The 16426-nt window shown below is 50.3% G+C and overlaps 1 protein-coding gene across 1 annotated transcript in view; it reads right to left on the bottom strand.

Moving 5' to 3' along the window:
- LOC106148878 (unconventional myosin-XVI-like) overlaps positions 1–16426 on the bottom strand; it is a gene marked incomplete at its 5' end in the record, with an annotated part of 52989 nt that extends 36563 nt beyond the window's left edge. Inside the window, 1 exon segment of the mRNA XM_013515833.1 lies at positions 16320–16426. Coding sequence (XP_013371287.1) covers positions 16320–16426 — 107 coding nt within the window.

Genomic DNA, 16426 nt, shown 5'->3' on the forward strand with positions numbered 1-16426 from the left:
TGGTGAGAAGCCCTGATTCGGGGCAGGTCTGATCACACCACCGCCCACACACCTCCCTGCTGGTTTCTCCTCCCTCTGAATTAAGGTGCAAAGCCTTGCTGAGGCTGGGGGACCACTGGAACCCCAACTCCTCCTGCCTGTGACTCTCCCCAGCTGCTCAGCCTCCCGCACTCTGTCCAGACTGTCACCCTGCAAGGGGCCACGCCGCTCGGCTCCCAACCCCAAGCACAAAGACGTGCAAGCTGCCTCCGTGCCCTGCCTGCCTCGGGACAGTACCTCGGCCCGGCACTGTGCGGCCTGGCCCCTGTCGGTCGCCTTCCTCTGCAGCCTCGGCACCCTAGGCTCATGCGCACCGTCCGCCGTGTCCCGGCGCCTAGAGCCCAGCCTGGCACCCAGCACACACTGGCTCAGAGAAGGAGCAAGGGAGCGAACGACAGACAAATCTGTCTGCTGGGAGGAGCTGCTCCTTCTGCAGCAGCAGGACAGTTGACAAACTGAAATGCAATCTGCTGGCAAGCGCGCATGGGGAGACCGGGCGGGAGAGAGGGCTGCCTCCGCCCCCAGGAGCGCGGAAGGTTTTGAATGTTAACAACAAGCCTCTGCTTTCCAACCTCCACTTACTTGAAGCTGTAAGGCAAACCCCGCACTGCAGGAGAAGAGCATTTCTGCCCCTCTGCGCCAGCGCCGCTCACTCTCCATCTGAGCACTCACTGGCGGGAGAAAATACCTGCAGATTAGGAAAGGTTTTAGATTTTTACATATTTTCCCCATTGTTCCAACAATTGCCAATACGCACTGCCCATATATGTATAGGTTTCTTGGGACAGCGCGGGCATGCTGGAAAAGAGCGTTTTATGTTCCGCTAAGGTAAAACTGCAGGAGCGCTGGGGTGAGACTGCAAAGAAGATTGCAGGAAGATCCGGAGGAGGCAGCAGCCAGGCCCGGCAGTGCACACCTGTAACCCCAGCATTCTGGGAGGCTGAGTCAGTGGGACTGCAGGTCTGACCTCAGCATCGGACCCTATTTCAAGATTTAAAAAAAACTTTTTTTAAGGGCTGTGTTCAGTCTTCCATACCACAAATAGAAAAGGAGAAAAGAAAAGCAGCAGAAGAAGGGAGAGGGGCGGCGGGCGGGGGGAGGGAGGAGAAGCGAGGAGGATGTGCGGGCAGTCCCTGTACACAGGCTGAGGAGGCCCCAGGACCCTGGGGCGGATACCAGGGGTAGCCCGAGCCTGAACGGCAGGACCAGCCTGGCTCGGCTGGGGAGCCGGCACTCTCCAGGCTGAGCTCTGCAGCAGGCTTGGAACAGAGTGTTTGTGAGGACTGCAGAGACAGTGCTGGGAAGAGACGTCCTGGGACCGAGGAGCAGGAGGCGCGGGACGGCGCGTGGAGACGGAGGTGGGGTGGCCGGGGTCAGGGCTGAGCTGTGCAGACAGTGGACTTTCCAAGATCGTGGAAGGTCAAGGACACGCAGCACAGAAGGAGCAGTGGACGTTGTCCAAGAGGAACACGGCGAACCATTTCTACTTCTCCTCTCTCCAGATAATTTTAGCGTGTGTTTTGGAATCCTTTGAGATACGATCCAGGTTTCAGTAACGCAGGAGAAAAACAAACTCGGGCAAGCTGGCTGACTTAATACCGAGAGTGCTATGTAAGGCATAAAAAATGTGAAGCTATGTTTTCGAGTCATTACTCGCTGGCAGGAATGCAGGCGGCCTCTGCAGGAACATTCCTCACGGGAAGGCAGAGCCTGCATTCTGGTCTCCGCTTGTGGGAAAGGAAAGGGAAAGGTGGAGAGAGGGGCTGCCGCTCGCCTGGCAACTCTGAGGTCCGCATTTTGGGACTGGGAAGCTGCGGACCCCAGCGCTGGTGGACAGCGTGGACCCCTCCGTGGATGAGCATGTAGCCTCGCTGAGGTCTCTAACCTGCACTGGCTGGCGTGAGCTGGAGCCCAGTTTGTGCTGAGGGAGCAATTCCTTTAGATCTCTGCTCCTCCCGGAGGCTTCCCAGGACTGCAGTCGGGAGGACCTGGAGTCACTCCCAGCCCAGCCCGCCAACCTCTGGCTGTGGCTAGCAGTTGGGAGCTGAGCTCTCCTCTCTAGAGAGCAAACCCCAACCGCTGGCTTCTTACCTCTTAGGAAGACAGATGACAGGGGACAGGATTACTCGGCACAGAGGAGACTGTGGAGCTCGGCAAGGAGAAGTTCGTGTGTGCAGAGCGAGTAGAGCTGACTGTACCAAGGGGGCCGCCTGGCTCAGGAAGGTCGCTTCCTGTGCACCGGCACCCACAGGCAGCCCTGTTCTGCTGCTAAGCTGCAGGTGGCTACAAGAGACCCTCCTGTGCCCTAGGCCTGGAGACTGGGAATCGGACCTCAGGTCCCCAGCAACTGGGTTCACTGTGTATATGTCTACTAGAATCGATGGCTTCAGAAATAAACAAACAAAAGCAACTTGGAAAAGGATGAACATGTTGAGAAAACTTGATTGCCCAATGCGCTGCCAACCTCGGAGTCCAGGGAGGGGCTTCGAGTCCATGCTGCCTTAGGACCCCCGAGGCATCGCCCCTGAGAGCTGTCACCTTCTTCTTCTCCAGCTCCTCACTCTCGGGGCTGCGCAGGGAATGGGAACACTTGCTCCTCGCCAATCCCAACTCCTGCTACCTGCTTCCTGCCAAGTGAAGGAGATGGTTTGCGCTAGTGAACACCACGCAGAGCGGAAATGGAGTGAGATCTTCAACAACATATGCGCCGAGCCAGGGGAGAATGCACCGATGGTAAAGCTGGGAAAGGACTGTCAGTGTAAATAAGGTTTTCAGGACCCAAAAATGCACAGGAAGTTAAGTTGTGCCAATTTTCCTTAAATTTAACTGCTCCCCCCAATACATTCTGTCCCTGCCACACTGAGGTAGATCGCTTCAATGCCTTTCTTTCTTTGTGTTTGGATAGCTTCCTTTTATGCAACTAGCTGAATATTCAGTAAGCAAGACTGTCCAGGGCCATATTGCCTGACCGCGGTTTCCAAGGTCTTGAGGTCCCAGTACGGCTGTTATTTTTACAGTTCTCCAGTGTCAGGTGGGTGGAAGTCCAGGAGTCCTGGAGGCACACATGCAGAGCAGCCCTGTTATGTGACTGGTGTAAATGAACACTTCCTTTTCCTCCCCAGAAAGCACAAGGAAAGGACAAAGCCCCTGGTCGTCTGCTAGGAGAATTAGTGTCTGGATGAGAAGCTGGGGATGCCTGTCCTTTGGAAAAGATAACGCAGGTCAAGGAGAACCAGTAAGAGTAAAAACAAAAGTAATGACAGCACAGTGGATGTCTGAAGTCTCTCAAATCCCTTGCTCAGAGCTAATTACAAATGTGCCCATCTGAAATATTTGATAACCAGAGGGCACAGGCTGGGGCCGTTTGGAACAGGCCGGAGCGGTAGACCTCAAGCTCCGCCATGTCAACATTTAACAGGAGGCAGTGTGCAGGCCCGGTGCCAGGTGTCCAGGACAGCAGTCACCCAGAGTGGCCGCGTTTCTGTGTTCTAACGAGAGACGCGTGGAGGGGGACGCTGGCGGGAGCAGCTCGCCCTGCCACTCTGCACCACCCAGAAACTCTGAGACCTCCCACAGTCCCCGGAAAACACCCGCGGAGCTGCACTCCTGTGAGATCCTGAGTGAGCTGGGGAGTAGTCTGCGGCAGGCACTGTCCGGGACTGCTTCCCTCCCGAGCTCCGAAACTGCCCTTGAGCCTTGGCAGTGGCATGTGACAGCGGAGAGGTCCTTGTTTCACCGAGAACTGCAAGGCCATGTGGTTCGGGTTCCCCTTCTCCCGTGGGCCCACTTTCGTTGTTTTTGACTAATCCTCTTTGAGGGTCAGGACGGTGTCCACAACAGTCCAGGATGTAGTCCAGCGTCAGAATGTAGTGATGGTTTCTGATGCTGACACGATGCTCAAAGTGGCAAAGTCCACACCCTGAAACTTTGTCCACTATCAAAAAATACTGTATTAAGTACTTACTGTATTAAAATACTTACTGTATATAAAATACTATAAAATACTTACTGTATTAATACTGTATTAAAAATACAGTAAGAAATTACCTTCATGCTTCTATCTGGTAATCTGAACAACTAATTTGAAGGCAACTATATGCAATATAACAACCATTGTTGAATTCCTGTCATCTTGTTTGGTGAAATTCTGTATCGTTTATAATTTTTGTTTTTATGTTTTATTCTCTTTAACGGTGTGATCAGTCTTGCATTCTTACATCTGATAATCTAACTTCAATGAAGATAAAAATACGTAATATAGCACCCACTGTTAATCCCTATCATTTTGTTCTGAAACCCTGTGTCATTCTTATTGCTTTTGCTTTGTTTTATTTTTGTCTATGTTGTTGGCATTTTGCTGTTGTTCTTTCTAAAAATTCTTAAAATACAAAAAATTACCTTCAAGCTACATACACAAGGTGCATAGAAAATGTGAATGAATTCTGTGTTTGCACTTGAGCTGCATCTCCTCGATGCTGCGTTAGGAACCAGCAAGAATCCCAAAATGCACAACAGAGTGTGGCCTGGGCAGCTGTTCACATGTAAACGGGCACAGAGACAGTGAGCGGATCATCTGCCCTCTCCACAGAGCTGATGGGGTTACTCCGGAGCACAGCGGGACGACCCCGCTAAAGGTCCTCGAGAGCCAAGGTGAGAGCGAGCACCGTGCAGACCCTCTCTGTCCGCCTGGCCCTGGGAGCAGAGCTCCCTCCACATTGTTTCAAAGCACACCCTGCAATCAGGGCTTCACAGTCAATGGAAGGGTCACAGTAAGCACACAGATACAAGAGAAACGCCGCGACCCTGACACACGAGGGCTGAGCCGCCTTCACTGAACCCCGAACGCTGCCCTGATGGAAGATGCAATTCATCCTCCTCAGCTACACCAAGATTTCCAGGTCTCCCTGCTATGAGCTGCTTCTGGGGGAAGCCCACATTTCAGGCTTACAATCCCAGCACCAAAGAGCCCCTGAGCCCCTTCTTGAGGCAAACAGCAATAGTAACAACAGGTATTACTGCTGGTTTTAGCTTCAGCCTGAAGTTAACTCCTGATATTTTAAGTCCAGAAAGGAACCACGCATCTGTCTGGAGGCCGTGCTACCCAGCAACGGTGCTGTCTGAGCAATGAAGCATGCGTTCTGCAGCTGCTGCCCAGGGCTCCTCACACACAGCAGCCATGCCGCTTAGCGGCTGGGCCACGTCACTGGTGTCTCTAACGACTGTCAGAGTGGAAGGACATTTTTATGGTCACACATCACCATCTAGAAAGCACAGCGTCTCTTTCCTGCATCCCTGTCGCTGTCCCCAAACTGTAAATCAGAGACAATTTCAAGCCGGGTGAGAGAATGGTAGGGAGCCCTGCTGGGCCACAGCCGCAGCCATGAAATTAATGCTCACAATTAGTTTTACTGCCTGGCGCAGTGAGGAGGCGATTCAGCCGAAGCCCTGGTGGCTACAGCCTCGCACAATGGAGACAGCAGAGGCAGGAGACAGGCGACAGCACCCAGGGACCCAGGCTCACACGTCTGAAATGCAGTACCCATGGGTTCGATTTTCTTCAGGACAGCAGCAGGGCTTCCTAAGGCAACTTGTCTACTGAAGAGCTGGGAGAACTGCATTACTAGTGATTTGCAAAAATAATGAAACGCTAGGAGCCAGAATCAGTACAGTTCTCATGAAAAATTGTAAAAGGGCCCTGACTTCCCCCAGAGGATCTGCTGCTGGACACTGGCTGTCCTGTCAAGATGGGGCCTGCGATTGGTTGAAGGGCCACCCTCCTGCAAGCCAGGGCTCCGCTATGCCCCTTCATCCTCTTGGACCCCACCTGGCCCCTTCCAGGAGGCGCTCCCTCTGAGAATGACAGTGAAGGGAACTAACCCCGCCCAGGGATGCGACTTCACCAGCGGCTTCCGGCCCTGTGCTCCGGCTTGCTCTTTGCTGCTGGGTCGCACCTGCCTCACAGCACGGTGTTTGCAGATGTCACTTTGCCCTAGCCCGCCCCACGCCCGCCCCCTGGATCTTCCATCTTTCCATGCAGAAAGGAAACGGAACTCAAAACATACACATTTTCCGTTGAAATATTCTCACATACCAGTAATACATACACCTGGTCTTTTTTCCTGTAAAATGAAAATTTCCTTTGGAAGATCTGTTTTGGTTTGGTTTCCTTTTTTTGAGACAGGGTCTCACTATGTCTTTCAGACTGGCCTTGAATTCACTAGGTAGCTCAGGCTGGTCTCAAACTTCTGACCATCCATCCTACTGTCTCAGTCTCCTGAGTGCTGGGATTACAGGTGTGCATCACCATGCCCAGCTCTTTAGGAAGATTGTTTGATCATGAGCCAGAGTTGTGGGTCTGAAGAAGTTCTTCTGTGGGTTTGTACGGAGTGTGGGTGAAACACAGATTCCCAGGTTCCATGGTAAATCAGTGTAAATCTCTACTTTGGCTCATGCCTGCCCCTTTTTGGGGTCTATGTAGTTCAATGCCTAGCTGGCCTGTGGGGAAAAATCATATTGTTGTTTATCATCTTATAATTGGTGTGCATTTGAAAACTGTAAGTGGCCAGTGGTGTCCAATGCACAGGGTATTAGAAAATGGAAGTTCTCAAGGAGAGACCAGGGTAGAGTGGTCAGAGGTCTGGGAAGCTCTATGCCTAGTGGAGGGCAGTGATATCGCTATGTCTAGATGTCCCCCAAAGCCTCACATGCACATTGGTGGGGCTTTCTGGAGGTGGCTGGATCTAGAGTGTGAGTGTGGATTAAGGTGATGGTGACAGGATTAGTTCACTGATTGGTTACATTGTTCTACATGTGGGTAATAGGAAACCTCACCCTGGGTGTTGGTGGCACCAACCAATAGGCTTTTGGCTTGGGTAGAAGTAAAGGAAAGATGGGAGGCAGCTCACTGCCTCCTGCCTGCCCTGCCATGGACTGTTTCTGCTCTGTGACACCCCTCAGCCACATCACCCTGCCTTGGAGCCAGCCTACTATGGACTGAAACCTCTACAACCTGGATTGGGATAAACCTTTCCGGCTTTAACTTGTGGGTGTTGGGTATTTTGTCTCAGCAGCAAGAAAATGAACCAAGACAGCAGGTGACAATTTTTGACTTTTGGATTAAGGCACTGGGCAAAAGGACATGAATGTAGCTAGCACTCCAACAGCACAAAATCTTCTAGGCTAAACTAGACATTCATAAAAATACACAAGGCAGGCATTAAGGACCTAAACACTGCTGGGTAATTTAGCAGTGGGGTTCCTCTTCCACTGCTCTTAGGAGAGAAGGGACATGCACAGACCACTCTCTCTGCAGGAAGACAGACCAGGCACCACGGTGCTTCCAAGCATTTCTTCACAGCAGCAAGAAACCCAGGGATGTTGCATTATCCAGAATAACAAAGTGCAGACAGTCAGGAAGGTCTTCACTCACGAGCTTACAGAGAGCTGCTGAGTGGCTTAGAGGATGGAGCCCTGGGTTTCTCTATGGAGCCCCCAGCGGTAGTTTAATGTGCAATCCAGTGTAGACACATAATATACAATAGCTGCTTGCTTTAGGGGGTACAGTTCTTACTGGTTATGAAAGACAATCCACTTTGGGAGAGGTGCCCTGAGTCCCAGAAATTCAAGCAGAATGGATTGTTCTGCTGACAGTGCACTGCCGAGCATCACAGCTGTTACGGCTTCATGGCTTCCTGTGGCTCACCGGGAAAACGATGAACTATTCATGCCGGAAACACGTCTCGGTCTGAATGACATGCTGGCTGCTGCAGATTTATAGCCAATATGCTGAGGTAATTTCCCAAGACAATTCATTTGAAGGTATTAAAGCTTTTATCCAGATGTCCCCCAAAGCGTCATCCATTTACAGGTGGGGCTTTTCAGAGGTGGCTGGACTAGGATGTGTGATGCTGGGATTAAGGATGTGTGGTACTAAATCAGTCCACTGATTGGAATTAGCATAGTTCTGGGTGTGGCTGAATGGATTTCTTGAAGACAAAAGTCCCACTCTGGGTGTGGGTGGCGTCACCCAAAAGGCTTGTAGCATGGATGGGATAAAAGAGAAGGGGAGGCTTGTTGCTTGCTCCTCCTGCCCGCCCTGCCATGGACTGTTTCTCCTCTGTGGTGCCATCTGCCACACAGCCCTCCCGGGTACACTTTGTATGCCAAGAGGCTCTGTAAACCCTTTGCAAGTGATAACTACCTTGGTGTGGGTTTTTCTCTGGGAATGAAGACCCGAGTTCCAAGCAGAAGGATTCCTGGTGCCCTGTGTATGCTGCAGATCCCTCTGAACAGGTGCATAAAAAGGAAGAGTTTTGTAGGGAAGAGGGGAAGTGAAGAAGGGTTGGGCACAGGGCATGAGAAGAACATTCTCCCAGTTCTAAAACTGCCACGATGTCTCTCGGGAAGCCTGACGACAGGAACAAAGGTTTTCTCTGCCCCTCCCTGCACCTTTTTCTAGTAACGATTTTGTGTTTAACTTCAAAAAGGAACTGATTTCTCAGGCAGGGTCTTTGTGTCATTATTTCAATTTTAACTGCTTTTTAGGAGACTAAGAATAGCATTATAGGAAGAATGCAGGGCTTGGGAGGATGGAGATGTGCGCTGGGTCCCTGACTCTGAGACCAATTCTCTTCTTGTCATGGGGAAACAACTGAATCCCCCAAGTCTCAGACTGCTCCTTAGTAAATGGGGATGCAACACCTGCCGCATCCAGGGAGGGGGATTTCAGTGCCCTTGGCCAACAGCACAGAGCCAGGGATGAACAACAACTATGGCAAATATCAGGGCCAGACCAGGGGCACACTGCAGGGGCCCTGACTGCTTCTGGCTTCGTGAGCTCATACCTAGCATCACTGCTACCATTGTTCATCTTCCTCTCTGGTGCACTGCACTCTGTAGAATGGATCCTAACTGTTCACGCTCAGTCCCATGTGACAGAAGAGAGACAATGGGACATTTCAGGGCCTTGTCAGGATGCTGATGTAAGAGCTCTAGGTAGAAACTGTGCCTTGTTCCTATTCCTGATTCCACACAAGGCAAGTCTCTCTGTCCCCCCTCTCATTGGTGTGAGGGGCAAGGCAACACTACACTTCCTCTTGTATTTTTCCAGACTTCCTAGAGCCAGCCTTAAGCTAATATTAAGTAAATCCTGCTTGGATGACTGGAAGGGCAAGAGCTCTGCAAGTCTATGCAAGTCTGGTTGCACAATTTCCCCATATGAATCCTTGAGCATTTAGAAAAAGCACTGAAAGCTATGAGGAAAATGTCAAACCACACACAGTGCATACCTAGGCACCCATATGTGTGTCTCCCACTGACACAGAAGACCAGGCGCTCTGTGGACCTCACATAGCTAAGGCTGCCTACCGAGCAGCTTACGAAAATCCAAAGCTCATTTCTTGGAGTAAATGAACAAAGCTTTTAGAGAATTTGAAACACTGAAATGTATAGCTGTAACTTCCAGTCACTCTTGGTCACCACAGAGTGTCCAAAAAATGAGTGAAAACATTTCTTTTCTCCCACAAACACTTTAGGGGAAGAACTGTACACCACCGCCCCTTGCTCCATGCCCTCTTAGTGATACACGGGGAACTTTGCTCTCCACAGCGGTAACCCAGCTGCCCCCAGGATTTCTCATTTAGAAAATGAGGAAAAGTTAGTGTTCACTGGAAATGGATCCAGGACACAGAGGAATGCCTCACTCTCAGGGGAGGGTGCCACCCCCATTACACAAGAACAGATGGCAGCGGACAGCAAAGAGAACCCAGGTCGGTGTACTCTATGCCCTGATGGCCTCGCCTTTATCTCGGGAGCCCTCACGCCCCCCATGTGCGTACACACACACACACACACACACACACACACACCACACACACACGCGCACACATCACACACATCACCACAGAGAGACTCACTGAATCATCAGGGGAGTAAGAAAGCTTAGCCACCATGGACAGGATCGAGCACTCCGAAATCTGCAGATGGGTGGAAATCTGTGATGTTAAGCTCTGCGTTCTATGCTACTCCAAATGTGCATAGGTTAGACTGATCTCTCCTGCTACAAACTCATTTGAATATGTCAGAGATTAAGTGACCGTAACGTCCGAACTCCTGCTCCGAACACCAGGAGCACGGGAAGGACATCTGCAAGCTCTGTGCTGGAGTCCGCCGGCACCTCCACATGTGCGTGTCCAGTGGTGCCAAAGCACTGGGCTGCTTGTGCCCAATACAGCAGAGGGCACCGTGCTCCACTTGGAGCTGAGGCATCTGAACCTCCTCGCTGACCTGTGATGCCTCCCATTGCTGCTTCACTCGAGATGGGGTTGAAATTCCTTTTGCTTTCATCTGTGCACACTTGGGTCTGTCCAGAGGGCCCAGCTATTGTTTCACACCAGGGCTGTTGCTGTGGTCTGTGGTGGACTGACAACTGGTGGTCAACTTATAACACCCTGCTGAACTGAGTAAATGTGATTCTGGGTGTGGGAGGCCCACCTGGGGATTGTTGCCAGCAGCATAAGAGGCAGAACTGGAGGAGGAGGAGAAGGAGAAGGAGCAGAAGGAAAAGGAGGAGAAGAAGGCGAAGGCAAAGAAGGAGAAGAAGGCTGTTGGGAGCTGAGAGAGGCTGTTGGGATTTGGTAGAAGCTGTGAGGAGCTGTTGGTTGTTTTGGAGGAACTCGTCATGCTGGCTTTCCTGATGAACTTGGCTGTTTTCATCCTCCAAGGAGCTCAGGACCTTGTGGGCACTGAGACTAGCTTCAGTTCACTTTAGGGGAGCCTGGTCCTCACTTTGAGCATCGCTTCTTGGCTCCAGAGGGGAAGATGGTGCCCTACCAATCTCCTGGAGAAGCTTGTCAAGTTGGATTTCCTGATGGGAACTCGACTGTCCTGATCATTGGAGGAGCTCGGGACCTCACTGTTCCTGAGGATGGCTGTGGTACCTTTCTGGGGGAGCTCTGGTTCTTTGAATGTCACTTTCTGGCTCCAGTGTAGAACCCTTAGCCTGCTAGCACAGATCTTTCATCCTGCTGGCACAGACTTCCTAGATTCCACCACTGACCTTTGGGCCTTCCCAGCACAGATCTGTGAAACAGGCCTGCATGAGACATTGTCATGGGCTCAATGCCTCTAGCTGGACTCGTGGGAGGCATTGTTACGGGCTCTGGGTCTTCAGCTGGACTCATGCAGGACATTATTGTGGGATCCAGGCCCTCAGCTGCATTCTTGGTCTATAGTGAGTGGACAGATTTCTTGAACTCTTTTGTATACGATCCTTTGGGTGACTATTATAAAAAATCTTATAAAATATGTGCCCTGTACTATATTGTTCCCTTTGCAAACCCCCAAACTATGACAAGGTCCAAGTTGAAGCTCTTGCAGTGATGTGCTGTTCTGGGTCAGCACCAACCTTGGAGAATTGTTTTCTCTGTCATGAGGAGCATAGCCATGGCCCCCAGCTTCTGCTATGAATAGCGGTCTCCTGTGGCTGGGGACAGGAAGGTGCCAGCTCTGTGTGCTCCCCCATGGAACACCTATAGTGAGCATAAGACTCTGACTCCCAGACTCAAACTATTCCTATTTGGCATATTCATGTAATCAGACAAAACATCTGAAATTAACAGTAATTGCCAGTTGGGCGTGGTGCCACATACTTATAATCCTAGCATACAAGAGGCTCAGGCAGGAACATCAGCGTGAGTTTGAAGCCAGCCTGGGCTACACAGTGAGTTCAGGTCCACCCTTAACTATATGGCAAGATCCTGCCTTGAAAAACAAAAAGTAACACAAAACAAAACAAAAATAAAAACCCAGTAATATCTATTTCTGTGAGTTCTATTACATAAAAATGCCCCTGGGGCTCCATCTATCAAATCTAAGTGTAGGTCAATTTTTTTTTTTTAGGTAGTTTTACCATCAAATATCTCTCTCACCCACCTGCTCTATGGGGAGAAATACTGCATATTACAGTTTTGGCTGGCCTCATGATAATGTACTTACTTAATTTTATAAGTGAAGGACACGCTGTCAAAATAATGAAACTTGATTTAAAAAATGCATTTTGCAAATCTGACCTTTCCTTAACCACACCTGGCTCTATACCACTTTCTTCTGCAGAGACTGCCGAGCTTTGGGCGTCGCCTGCCTGATCTCTCCAGGAAGTGAAGAATGCAGAGCTCAGTTCTCTCCCAGCATGCAGCACACTTAGCCACAGGCTTGCATGTGCTCAGAGCAACAGAGCACCCAGTGCCTCTACTCCTCTACTCTCTGGTTTGGGTCTCAAGTGCTCTGAACTAAGCAGCTACAAATAATCAGAGTACTATCTGACTATAGCATCAGAAGAAAAATGTTCATGAGTTAATAGTATCTCTACATCTGAAAGGCACAGGTGGTTAAGCATTTAAGTCATGTGTACGGTTCAGCTCTGAAACATCCCCCCAAAGACTCATGTGTCCAGAGGTGTGGCTTTTGGAAGGGGACTGGATCATGGGGCACTAGACACAGCAGTGGAGCCATTCACTGACCAGTTCACAGCTCGACATGAGGTTACCCGTGGGCCTCCTTGGAAGAGCGCATCGCTAGGGGGAGCCTTGGGAAGACAGAGTTCCCTCACCAGCCTCTCCCACCCCTCTGCTTCCTGGACACCGTGAGGTGAGCAGCTTTGCTCACACACCCTCCTTCCATGATATTCCTACCTTGGAGCCCACACTCCATGGACTGAATCCCCTGAAGCCATTGGCCAAGTTAAACTTCTCCTCCTTTAAGAGGTGGGTGCCGGGCACTGTGTCACAGCAACAGGAAAGCCAACCAGGCCATCATTTTTCACTGCAGGGCTGAGGGGCCTGCACACTGTGTTCTAGGGTAGTTCCTGCTCTCATGCCCCATCCAGGGCATGCGTGATCTCCCTTAGTTTATGGAGCAATTTTCTCCATCTCAACTCCAGGACTCTTACTTGTCCTGCCTCAGTGAGCAAATGTGGACTTGTAAAAACTTTTCCCTGTCTTTTTTGCACTCTGGGCAACCCTATGTGAGTAGTTAGGAGGACAGCAACAGAGACATGGCAGCACTCAGGCCACACACTGTTGCTCATGAGTAGAACTTCCAGCAAACTGGTGCCTCAGTTTTCCCAACTGAAAAAGTGGTGTAAAATAGCAAACACTTTATAGCAGGGTGAGAATCCGCCAAGTTGCTAAAACAGTGCCTGGAGTATGAGCCAGTGTAACCATTCTGTGCTGCTAGTGTCACTTTTGGCAGACCACCGTCACACACGTATTTGCACAATCACTTCTTTTTCTCTATGTCTGTTCTGGACATCAGAATTGGTTTGAACTTGTATTTCTCAAATTATATGGCTAGAGAGTCTGTGGCAATGGAACTGTTTTGAGGAGCACAGTATTTGTGAAATACATGAGTCTCTGGAAGCACAAAGGAGAATTATCCATGAGAGGAGTAACTTCCTTTCTCACACAGAGCTCACACCTCAGTACAGCACATTATATTTTCACAGGAAATACTGATCCCAGGATGAATGGGAGGGTCAGGCTTCTCACTACCATTGTTCCAAAGAGGCAAGGGGAACATTTTGAAACTTGTGCAAAATCTGTGGAACAATTTCCCCGTGCCACAAGAGTGCAAGAAATGAACTGTAATTAAGTTCCTGGAGGCAGAATTAGCACACTGAAGTATTTGGTAAGTAAGCTAATTCGGGTGAAGATAAAATGCCTTTAAATATAAAGAGGGTACAGTAGAAGATTTAAAACTTTAAAGAGAGGAAATCCCAAGGCCACAGTAAATCAGAAATACAGTAAATCAGCCACTCAATTAATTTGGAGGAAAATGGATTACTCAACCCAGGATCAAATAGTGCAAACCTTAATAATCATATAAGCAGCTCTAGTACTCAGGGCTGCTTTTCCCATCTTTCTTTGGCTCCTCTTACATTACGCAGGATTAATGAGTGCTGTCCTACAGGAACACGCCGTCACGCAGACTTATAAACTCACTCCCTCGACAAGCACACGAAGAGTCACTGAGTTCTCAGCAGTGCGTTTGGGATTCCCATATCATGCGGGATAGCCCTTCTCACAGTGCCAAGTTTTCTATCATTACAGCTGAAGTCAAAAACGGCACAAACCGATCTTTCCAAATTGTACAGTATTTTGTAAAAGCTCACAACAGAAAAAGATGTATCTTGCAATTTTTGAGTCCAAGTGCTTGAAGTTTTGATATTAATACCACGGTAGGAAAATATAATCAGCAAAATTAGACACCATGGCTAACGGCCTCAATAATTCTTTCTCCCATGACCTAGACTTGAGGATGTCCAAGTGTGAGAGTTCTGCCTAGAAATTCGCTCACTTCCTTCCCCAAGTACAGCTGAATGAAGAAGAACACACCCAATTACAATATATAGTAAAATGAGGTTTATGGGATTTTAATCTGTTTTTAGATCTGAAATCAATTTGTTGAATGATTTTCCTCTTAGATTCCATTTTGGCCATTGGAATAAAATATAACTTGTGAAATTCAGTCTACTACTTTCAAATGTAATTTCATTTATTCCTGATGTAGAATTAAGAAGAAATGTTTAGCTAAACAATCAGCTCATATGTGTGCAGAGCAAACGCAGGGCAGGTCAGTCAGCCATTTGCCGAGCATGCTTAGTCTGACCCATTTGCACTTGTTGAAATTGCTTCCTGAATTTTCTAGAGTTTCTACTTCAATTAATTTCTTAACGGAATGATGACAGGTAACATGTTTATGCATTTTCTTTTGAGGAAAGAGAGGTTAATGTGTGCATGATATGGTACAGCACAGGTCAAATTCATGTTCCCGGTCCTAGCACTTGACCCTCAGGAAATTACTGAACCTCTGTCCCAGAAGTTTCTCCCCAGCCATGGACAGAGGGGCGAGTGCAGCTTCAGTGGCGTCCGATCGCCACAACTTTCCTTACCGTCAAGATACTCTACCTTGCTGTCTTCTCCACGTCCGGGACACAGTATTGCAGAAATACTTCGGTTTTGTATAAAGGCCTGACATATAATAACATGTATTTTAAATGACTACAGGCTCTGCTCATCCAGGGAAACTGAACAAAAACAGCGCGTCTGGCTCTCCTCGGAATGAAGTGGCCTGGGGTGAGCCCCTACCGAGGGATTAGCAAAAGTAACCGCCTTGCTTTCTGCCTGCTACACTCTGTGTGTACAGCAATGCAAAATAAACACTTCACACAGGCACGGCCTCAGGCTGCGAACAGCAGCGCTGCGCGGGGTGAGCAGACCTCCATCGGCAAGGACACCTCCCAGCAAGCTGGTGGGGCTGCGGTGTCCCTCAGGCGGGCATGCGGCGTGTGGACCACGGAGAGGGGACGCACTGGGGACAACGTGAAGGAAGCGGTGTGGAGCGTCGCGACTGCGCAGTGAGCACCCCAGAGGCGGCGTGCGTGTGAGACGTGTGCAACACACAGGGGAGTGTAAATTACACGTGTGCGAGACACAGGACGCGCGGAGCACAGGGCAGTGTAAATCACACGTGTGCAAGACACAGGACGCGCGGAGCACAGGGCAGTGTAAATCGCACGGCCTCCGCAGTGTTGTCTTGGGAGACTCCCTCTCCTCGCTGTAAGGAAATGCGGCCTTGCCGTCGCACCTGTCGCGCTGTAGCCCGGCAGGGCGGCTTTCATGCAAAGTGTTTCTACGGGGCCGGAGCGTCTCACACTGCTGCGAGGGAGGCCGGAGCCCCCACCTTCGCAGCCGCACTGGCTCTGACCTGTGATCTGTTCTGTCCGACCAGCACATTCCCCTGCAATCTCATCTTGGTCCAGCACACACGTGCACATGGCGTGTACCACGTCTCTGCGCGTACACAGAGGTTAGGTACATGTGTGCACACACACGGCATGCACCTGTGTCACACGAGCACACACACAGTGCATACCTATGTGCATATGCACACATGATATGTGGCATGTACATGTACGCACAGACCATACACACATGAACACACAGTGTATACTGTGCATGTGGTGCACACCACGACACACGCATACGCACGGTATATACTGTGTGCTTGCACACACACCCCCGCCACCTGCGCTACCTCCACACGCTCTTGCACACCGTATGTGCTATGCACATGTCATGCACACACGGTACGTACCACGTACACATGCACGCACAGGGCACATGTCATGTGCATGTGGGAAGGCGCAGTCTGCACTGGGTCCACGTGCACACGCATGCGCCATGCACACACACACGATGTCCCATGCGCGCACGCCCGCTCACCTCCGGCCTCCCGGATCCTGCGCCCGGCCGCCGACCTGCGCAGCACGCTGCGGCCCGAGCTGAAGAGGCTGCTGAGCTCGTCCAGGGGGCTGGGGGCGCCCGCGGGC

Source organism: Chinchilla lanigera, unplaced genomic scaffold (assembly GCF_000276665.1).
Source record: "Chinchilla lanigera isolate Chin_1 unplaced genomic scaffold, ChiLan1.0 scaffold00003, whole genome shotgun sequence".
Taxonomy (NCBI): Eukaryota; Metazoa; Chordata; class Mammalia; order Rodentia; family Chinchillidae; genus Chinchilla; species Chinchilla lanigera.